The sequence below is a fragment of the Cololabis saira genome, chromosome 12 (assembly GCF_033807715.1).
Source record: "Cololabis saira isolate AMF1-May2022 chromosome 12, fColSai1.1, whole genome shotgun sequence".
Taxonomy (NCBI): Eukaryota; Metazoa; Chordata; class Actinopteri; order Beloniformes; family Belonidae; genus Cololabis; species Cololabis saira.
This window is the reverse complement of record NC_084598.1, coordinates 22717543-22727650: the sequence shown is the minus strand read 5'-3', so window position 1 is coordinate 22727650 and position 10108 is coordinate 22717543. Positions and strand designations below refer to the sequence as shown.

The window sequence follows — 10108 nt, the reverse complement described above, 5'->3', positions numbered from 1 at the left end:
GTGATGGAAACCAGGATATGTCCTCTTACCCATTAAACACCCATTAAAGAAGTTTAAACAAGTTTCTCAACCACCTTTGTATTCCCAGAATTAGGGGCTATCAGAGAACTGCAGAAACACTAGTTTGTGCATATATTGCTTCAAGATGGTCCCACTGAAATTCCATATGCTCCAGCTGTTCCAGAAACTTATTTGAAAATCCACTAGTTTATCCCCAAATTATTCTCTTTATTGTTTCCCTTCAAAATTTAGAGTAGGATTTAAAGTTGTCCTCACATAAAAAGCTTTTTTCTAACCAAACATCCTCATAACTCCTCAATGTTCCATATTTTCCCAGCAAAGCACTACAGGTTTACTTGTGGTTCTTTCAAAATGGGAAGCAGAGCCCTTGGTTATCAGGCCACTCTATTTTTGAACCAGCACCCAATTAAGGAAAGAGAGGCAAGCATCCTTGTTATATTTAAGATTATACTTAAAATGTTACTGTTTTAATAAAGCCTATAGTTGTGTCTGGCTTGGGTGGTCTTAAATCAACCCAGCAGCAGCTATACTGGTGTAGGATTTGACTCTCGAACAAACCTGCAAAGATGCACTGAGCACTGTTCCTTACTCTACTCTCCATGAACAGTATGTTTAAGATATCATTGCTGTAATTGATGTGGTTTTGTTTTATTTTCCATTTGTAGGCATCACTAGCCTAGTGTTACAGTGTCTCTTTGCGAAGTGTGTGGTAATAACGTGTTATCATTATTCTGTGTGGTCTGTACATGTTGGCTGTGCAATAAATTGCCTCTTTGGCTCAACAGACATCCGTGGTCTCAGTTGGCTTCTCTGTGCTGTGTTGCCTTCATATCAGTGATGGGCAATACCCCGTTACACCACATTCTGAAGGCACTTTATTGAATTCAGATCTGTTTGATTGTGTAGGTCATTTGACTCACACTGACCTAATTGCGATGTTCCAGCAACCAGTTTGAGATGATTTGAGGTTTCTCACATTTCTTGTTATTCTATTGGAAACAGCCCTCAGAGCATGGATACACTCTGTTCATAACAGAATATATATGATCAGCAATACCCAGTAAGATCAAGGCATTTAAATAATATCCAGTCACTATTAAGGGCCTTTGTACATTCTCATTGTGTGTTGAGCCAACAAAATATCCCCAACACCACAACACCACCAGCAGCCTGAATTATTGATAGAGAACAGGATGGCTCAGTGCTTTCATATTATTTATGGCAAATCCAGACTCTACCAGCTGAAATTAAGGTTAATCAGAAGAGTCAATGTTTCTACAATCTTCTGTTGTCTAGTTTTGGTTAGAGTATTTGAACTGCACCCTCAGTTTCCTGTTCTTCGGTGACAGGTTGACACTAACACTGTGTCCTGCAGTTCATGTGCTTCAAGGTTGGATGTGTTGTGCATTTCTCCGTAAAATGGTTCAAGGTGACTTTTATCTTGGACTGGTGTTACATATATAAAATGCCTAATATTGAAATAGGCCATGTTTGGCACACCTGTCAAAAAACACCAGTATCATTTCAACAGGACTGAATTCTAATAACTGGGACGGACATATATGATTTACACCTTTCCTTTACACCCTCGTGCCTTGTTAAAGAGGGGCACTGTCTTTATATGAGATCATATTTATGACAAAAAAAATAGTTCCTCGTATAGGAAATAAAGAAGGATAGAAAAGAAACTCATCAGATAGTCATTCAGAAACACAATAGGACTAAGATGCACTTGGAGAGATCAATATTAACATTTCCCATGATTATAAGAAATAGAAAACAGAAGACAATGCAAAGCCAATGCCTGATAAAGAGGATTGTACAATTTTACACCCACTACAAAATATGAAATCATTGTCAAGTATGTTGTCTTTCCATTAAGCATGGCAAGAGCTTATTAAATGTACTCTGTGCTTTATATGAATTTTATGCTCCTATCCATCACACTGTCTGTCCCACAGAAGAAGTTTGCAAGTAAAGTACATCATAATTTATTATCTTAAAAATATGACACTTTAGTAAAACTACAGACTTAACAAAGTATATGTTTTTAGTTTAGTTTATTGTTTTGCACAGTTTTAAAAATATACAGGAAATATCAAATATAAATACTATAGGTGCAGGAAGAGGCAAAAAACCCAATGGGCTTATTTGAAGCCTCCACCGAAGTTATTAAAATTTCATGTGCTATAAAGAACACAAGATTAGCATACAAAAACAAAAAGTATAACTACACAAAAGTGATGGCAAACTAATAATGCAATATATAAATAATAAAGAATAAAGACAAAAAATAAGTGTATTTAACTGAGTATGCTTTAAAGATAATAAGGTTTGACTGTGTCTCAATTTGATCATCTTCATCTTTTAACCATCCAGAAAACATTAAAGCCATGTTTACATGTTAAATTGGATTACAATTAGATCAGTAATTACAGTGTAATAGTACTCTGTATAAATGTTTTAACCTTAAAAGACAATGGAAGAAATGGAAAACTCAACAACAGATGCCCACCAATGGATCGCATAATGATCAAAAACTCAACAATTAGCTCACAGAGTGGTGTGTTTTTAAACAGCATGCTTAAAATCAAACAAATCTGTTGCCGTTAATGAGAATAAAAAGTACATTATCAGAACATTAGAGGAACAACTTAGTGAAATTCTGTGGTGAGCAAGTCTTGATACATGCTTCATTTTTAAATGCTCTTTGGAATAATGTAATCATTCCTACAGGCAGGGGCTCCGCCAGGAACGCTCCACGGAAGAAAAAAGAAACATCATATTGGTCTCCTTCATCACAGCACAAGCATGCAACACACAACTGACTGCTTCTTTTCTTGAAAGTGGCCTTAGTGATAAGGATTTTTTTTCATCCTGCAAATTATTTTTCCTCTTTCTTCTCCAGAAAATATATTTAACAGTTATTACATAGTGAGAAAAGAGATTTTTTTTTAATGTCCATCAAAGCTCCCCCACTTTTCCCAACACCATAATGTCCCTGCCTATAAGTGATCGAGTGTTTCATTTATTACAGATAAATGGCAGTATTTTCTTTCTAATACAAATGTATTTAGGAGGATAATCATAAACATTTAACACTTAACAGGTAAATGTAAGTCTGGTCAGGTTATTAGCTTGTGGGAGAATCAGTCTCAGCTGTTCTGGGTTTGAGCTTCAGCTTGATTGGGTTCTTGGGTGTTGTGAATCCATCAGCTCCCAGCTCCATGGGAATCTAGGAACAAAACAAAAAAAATCACCACAATCAAGATGGTGCCATAGCTTAAATCAACTTTGAATTTAACAGTTATAAACCTTTTTTGTTACTATTCTTAGACCCCAAACACTGAATGTCCTCTCACATCTGTCTCTTTGCAAGTGACAATGGTGAAGTTCTGAAGGATCTGCACTATTGCCAGCTTCATCATCAGGTTAGCAAATCGCATGCCAATGCAATTTCTTGGCCCTGCTCCAAAGGGTAGGAAAGCGTAAGGATCCAAGTTGGGTTTGTTCTCTTTGCTGAACCTATAGAAAGGCAGAAGAAATATATTCAGTTTATCGGCCAAACTTAAAAGTCCAAAGTTAGAAAAGATCTTAACTTGCTATAAAGGCAGTATATTACCTTTCAGGTTTGAACGCTTCAGGCTCAGGCCATAGAGAAGGGTCACGGTGGAGAACGTAAACCGGCACTACAATAACCGTTCCCTTAGGGATGGTCAAACCGTTTAACTCAACTGAAGTCTTTGAAATTCTTTCCAGTCGATTAGCAATAGGATACAGCCTCATTGATTCATTCATCACCATGTCCAGGTATTCCATCTGCATCAGGGCATTGTAAGTTGGCTGACACTGAAGGGGGGTAAAACATAAAGTAAGATGCCAGCACAGACCAAGTGTTGGAAAAAAATAAAATATGCGCAAGGTAATAATAATAATAATAATAATAATAATAATAATAATAATAATAATAATAATAATAATAATAACTTTATCTGGGAAGGTTTCATCAATCTCCTGCTGGAGGATCTTTTGGACATGAGGCTGGGTTGCCAAGTTGTAGGCTAAAAAGCCAAGTGAACTGCTACTAGTTTCATATCCAGCAAAGATGAATATCATGGCCTGAGCAAGAATCTCAGCATCAGTCAGCCCTGCAAAGCAAGCACAGCATTGAACTGGGATTACTGTCATGATAACAGCTACAGAGCCACTGTCAACTATTTGGTCCAAAATTCCTCAGTGAGGAATAACTTGGGATAATAAAAGTTTTAGAGTAAAAGTAAAAGGTTTTAAGAGTTTAAAGTAACACGGATATTGTTCTTTTTTTTCTTTAACCAAAAATGGACAATACTGTGCTATTTGACTGGACAAAAGTAGAATTCATGGTGATTCTGAAAATGGGCAAATATGGCGATAGTACTGAGAATACTGTGAAACTTTTATTTAAACTTTAAGCATTTCAAAAACTACTCTGAACTTGGATTCACAAGCATTAAGGTTCACCAATAAAAACATTTTCACTGTTCTTTTTCATGTTCAACACTGAAATGATGGTGACCCTAGCGTAGCTGTAACACACACATTTAACAGCGTCTGACATATTTGACTTCTCTGTGTACATGAACTATAAATTATCATAAAAAACTTGACTTATTTTCTTTCAACTTTGATTGCAGTCACAACTATACATGTGAGTGTCTCAGGCTTCTTTCTCTACCTTTTTGTGCGCTTTTCTCCTCTTTGTTGTCCTCTACATTTTGAGAATCCACCATTAGTTGCATGAAGTCCACTCGGCTCTACCAGAAATAGTAACAATAACCATAATAAAAAAGGGGGTAGAAATGTTCAAGGTTAATGTTACGGACACAAAACAGAAAACAGCCACTGTCTGTGGAGGAAACCGTTTTGTAGTTGAAATTACTTTGTTATTAGTTTGATCCCTTTCTGATTTTATTTTCTTTAAAAAACTGAAGAAGAAACTCAACACATCGCTGGGGAAGAATGACACATCCATCCTCTCAAGTAAGGGTCTGCAGAATGGAAACAGAACTGAAATGAAGAATAAACATGTTATTTCAGCACTCAAGACGAAAGCATGGACATTCAGACTGCAGCCTGTTTGACGTACCCACAAGGACAAGCAGAGGGTTCAGGAAGTTAAACTTGACCATTTTTTTGATGTTTCCCACAAAAGGATCAGAGGGATGGTTGATGGAATCAATGTCCACACTGAAAGCTGAGCTGGTCACCACATCCATACTGTACGGTCCAAATACTCTGAAAGAAAGGTGAATGTATATTTAAAGATGGCTGGAATGGATCCTTTATTGAGGAATAACAACTATTAACTTACTCTTTAACCTCTATGACTTCATCTGCCTCAACTTTCTTCTGCAGACTTTTAATCAGATTGTTTGAGTGCTTCAGCATTATTGTGTACATCTGAAGAAAACATTGAAACGTTAAAAATGGTTATGAATATGAATGAGGCGTGAATGATGTGCTTTTGGACCTCTTTCAGTCGCCCGCTTGTGAATGATGGAGAAAGAATGCTGCGAATCCTCCTCCATTCCTCGTCTTCGACCACTGACACAGCATCTCGTAGTGGTCCATTTAAGCCCACATCCTGTGACATACAAATACATGCTGTTTTTATTCTGTTATTTCACGAATGGTAAGGTATTCACTTGAGAAATCACATCTACTGTACATGGGCTTTCCCTTACCCGTCTGTTAGTGAAGATAGAATAACACTCCTTAACCAAGATGGTTTTGATCATAGCCGTGTCCATAACAGCCAGCAGAGGAGATCTGCCATCATACATGCTTGAGACACAATGGCACCTTATTAATGTCTGGGACATTGATTTAGAAATGCATGGCATATTTGGTAAGAAACAGAATATTCTTTTTTTTTTAAACAGTAAACACTTACCCCCATAGTTTCCCATATTTTTCATAGCATTTTGTGTCAAAAATGTGGATGCCCTGAAGAACAAAAGCAGAGTGTTGGCGTGAAATTTAATCACTGCACTAGTCTGGCAGATCTAGCTCACCTTTCTGTACTCCAGAAATGTCCCAATGAAAGGTAACGGTTTGGGCCCAGGGATGCCTATTTTCTTGAAAAAGCCATAAGGAGCATATCCATACCTGAGAGGTAAGAGTAGGATTAGAAATCTGAGACTAATGACCCTGCAAATACACAAAGCCATCTCTTTCAGCTCCTGTGCTTTTGTGAAACCCCCCTGGGCTTTATTTCTTTGGAGCCAACACTTCTTTTGTAAAATAGTTTCCTAAAGAACTCTTTTACATTTAGCAGGCTGCTTTCATTAGAAGTGTAAGGTAACCCAAAAGCTTTCAAAGATGTTCACTGCACTTGAACAAGTAAGTGAGGGAAATTCAAGTCAAAAACAATACTCCTGAATCAACGTGGAACATTGTAAATAAAAATTAGCACCAGAAAAGACAGAAAAGTGCACAGGAGCTCATTTCTTATTCTAAGAGTAAAGAAAATATTTTGGTAAAAAAAAATGTTATGCCATTTTTTAAATTTAATTTGAATGATGGTAATTGACATGCAGTACATGCAACTGTATGTACAGTACCACAATATAATAAAAGACAAATCAACATAAACGTGTATGGCCCTGCACAGCTCAGTGGGTTGAGCGGGCGCCATTTACAGAGATATGAGTCCCGGCCTTTCGCTCTTTTAGCGGATGTTAGGAAGGTCCCAACTCCGATTAGAGTACCCATTTTTCATTTTCATTCTGATTACATGTAGTCTGGTGTAGTCTGTAGTCATGTAATCAGGCCTTGCACAATCTTCAATTTGACAGATGTGATAAATATAAAAAGGTTATAAAAATGTGCATTAATATATGATCACACACGAAAACACTACAATTATATACGGTAATGATTATAGTCACTGATTTCACTCCCAAGTTCCCATCCCACTGTGGACAAAGTACTTGATCCCCAGATAGCCCCCGTTGTGAGTTCCCCACATCTAAATAGCGTTGGATAAAAGTCTTTGCTAACTGAATGAACTTAAATATAAATGCCTAGGAACATACTTGCTGCTTGACCCTGCGTTCGCGTCTGTTTGCGTACGCAACGAGCTGTGTCGCAAACAGTTTTTTGATTGTGTACTACGTGAGGAGAGTGTGTCATACTGGAGGTAACAGGTTGGAGGCAGAATGCGGAGCCATAGTCGTAAAAATAAAACAGCTGGTGGAACATAGGATACATCTGGCATTGACAGGTCAAATAACATTTGAAGTAGCTTACTGAATTTTTATTATTTAATGGGAAGGCTAGCTTAAGCATAATTTAAAAAGCTATTATGCACCCGTCAGCCATAATGGAACCTTCTATTCATTCTATATTGTTTTAAACTCTTACCTTTTTATTTTATTTTTATATACTTATCTCGGATTCTTGATGTGTACTTACACACATTTATTATAATGTTATTGAATTTATTTTGTTTTTATTAGTATTACTGTGAAGTGAGTTGATCGGATCCACTCATCCAAAGCGTTTCATTGCATTGTTGTCAGTTAAATTGCATATGACAAATAAAGGATCTACTGTATCTATCTGTCTTATTAAGGTGCTCCTGATGCTGTAAAACGTGCAGTGACAGGTCAGGGCATGAACAAAGAACACACTGGGTGTCATGGGGTTTTGGGTCCTAGAACTGTAGTGACCTTTGGGCCTGGTGTGTTGAAAAGTCATATGAGGGACTTGTGAGTAGTTAGTGTCTTGCCTCACTGCGCTCTCCCTCCTGAGAAACAGGAAGTAATCTCTGCTACTCAGAATGAGCCCCACGGAAGGGGAATTTTCACCATCTAAAACAACTTTAACCTCACATATTTGATAGAGGTTTAAGCCAACACTATAGTAGGCCTATGGATTTTACACTCCGTCACTACAGCATCAGGCAGTTACACACACTGGGCCCGACTGGGCCACAATGTTGCAACAGAAGGTAAATCTACAGTGTGGGGACAACAGATTTGGTTTTGAAATACCCATAAACATCTCATATGACCTAATTTATTTTTTATTTTTTCTTAATCCAATAGAAGAAAAACAAAGATTGAGTGGGGCCATTGCAAAATTGTTTGAGTGGGTGGCAAGACTCAAAGTGAGAGCCAAGATGAGCAGCTTTACTCACTTTGGCTTTCACTGGTATTAATGTTGTGGCTGATTTAAATGTAGTCCACTCTATATAGGGTTAGACGTTCAACTGCAAACTGTACCTTTAAGGGAAGAGATGAAAAAAAAGGTCGTTCAACTTGTCCGTCTTGATTGTTTCTTTAGTGACAAACAACCTTTCCCTTTATGTAAAGGGGTGTGAGTTGAAAATGTGACCTGACGGTGGCCTTTGATTTATTTTTGCTGCGCCGTTTGCGAGAGCATGTATGAAAAACAAACAAACCAAAAATAACAATAAAAAACGTTCTAAATATTATAGAAATAAAACATGAATTATAAACCACTTACACCGCGACGAGAGTGATGAAAATAACGACCAAAGTCCAGGTCTCGATGGAGAAGTTGAGAAGGAGGGCCATGTTCGTCCCCAGCACAGTGCGCTTCTGCGAGCAAAACAAGCTCTGGGTGGAGGCGGTTCCAAAAAACTGACATATTACGTAATACACTGTAGTACAGGCTTGACCAGGAACTTTTATTTATTTATTTATTTATTTGTTTAATTATTTTTATTGAAGACTTGAATATTATACAAATCTTTGAGGCGTATAAAACATATAAAACAGCATGTAGATTTATAAGGCACACAACACATTCTGCATCATTGTAAGAGTGCAACGGTAAATGTAACAGATAAGTTGTAAAGCAAGGACATAAACAAATGTCGGGTCAAAAGTAAAAAAATAAATAAAAAGCAACTAAATATAAAATAAATAGGCTAAATACAATAATAAAATATGAGAAAAACGATGAGAAGCAGGGGCATTGTTTTCCCCTTGCTCCGTCCGTGCTGCTCCGTACTGTTTCCTCCCTCCGTATTTCAGGTCTGTTTTTTTTTCTTCTGCTCTCGTGTTTGTTTGTTTTACTCTGCTCAGCAGCGCTTTTGCTTTTTTGAGGAAATCACCCTTTCTGAAACTCGTGCCTCCTGCTCTCCTGTGTCTGGGGCCTAACCGACCACTTCCTGACAGAGATGGTTGTTTATAAGGTAGCCTATCTTTTAAAAGCTGAAACGTTTGGTTTTTTGTTTCCCCATTTGCATGTATGAATAAGGAACTTGGCAAGGATGAACAGGTTATTGAGTACAAAGTCACTTATTTTATCTTCGAGGGGGGTTTGGAGGTGAAGTCACGAACCCTGATTTCTTTAAAAGTTGATCTCAACTCTTGACTCAACAGTTAACTCTTGACTATTTATCCACAACACAATCCTGCAGGTATGTTTTCTCTTCACTTCACCTCTGTTACTTCTTGCTAAATTGGTGTGTAGGCTACTGAGGGGTGTCGGACTCCAGTTCTCGAGGGCCGGTGTCCTGTATGTTTTGGATGTCTCCTTGCATGAACACACCTGATTCAAATTAATCAATTAATTAGTCGTCACCAGCTTGTCATCAAGGTCTGGACAGCTCTGTTGGTGTCACAGCTACTTTTATCACGGTGTGCTGAAGCAGGGAAACATCTGAAACATGCAGGAATGCGGCCCTCGAGGACTGGAGTCCTGTCCGACACCCCTGTAAGACTGTAATTGGCAGATTTGATTTATTTGTTCTGAATTGAATATTGTTATTCAAGGGTTATATTATATTGTATTCATAAATTAATACTATTATTCATACTCAGAGCTCAGCTTTGAATAAACTAGTCTTTTGCTGCATATTTGTGGCAGTGTTTCTCTTTAAAGTTAATAGACTAAACCAGTATATGTATGTTTTTTTTCTCTTTCTTGCACATATTTAAGTTATATAAATAATATAAGCTTTGTCAGTGGTAGTGAGACCAGCTCTTCTATCTGGTGTGAGACAAGAAACCTGGTCTGACCAAGAAACAGGAAGCAGAGCTGCAGATGTTAAAATGTATTTTTGAGAGTGACA

The 10108-nt window shown here is 37.5% G+C and overlaps 1 protein-coding gene across 1 annotated transcript; it reads right to left on the bottom strand.

Moving 5' to 3' along the window:
• Positions 1–2082: 2082 nt before the first annotated feature.
• LOC133457119 (cytochrome P450 3A40-like) lies at positions 2083–8643 on the bottom strand. The gene is made up of 13 exons (XM_061736028.1): positions 8533–8643; positions 6075–6168; positions 5954–6006; positions 5745–5844; positions 5531–5644; positions 5372–5460; positions 5147–5295; positions 4940–5067; positions 4736–4814; positions 4009–4169; positions 3644–3870; positions 3384–3546; positions 2083–3256 (listed from the first exon to the last, which is right to left on the bottom strand). The coding sequence occupies exons 1-13, from the start codon at positions 8601–8603 to the stop codon at positions 3155–3157; spliced, it is 1530 nt and encodes a 509-aa protein (XP_061592012.1). The 5' UTR covers positions 8604–8643; the 3' UTR covers positions 2083–3154.
• Between the last annotated feature and the right edge of the window lie 1465 nt (positions 8644–10108).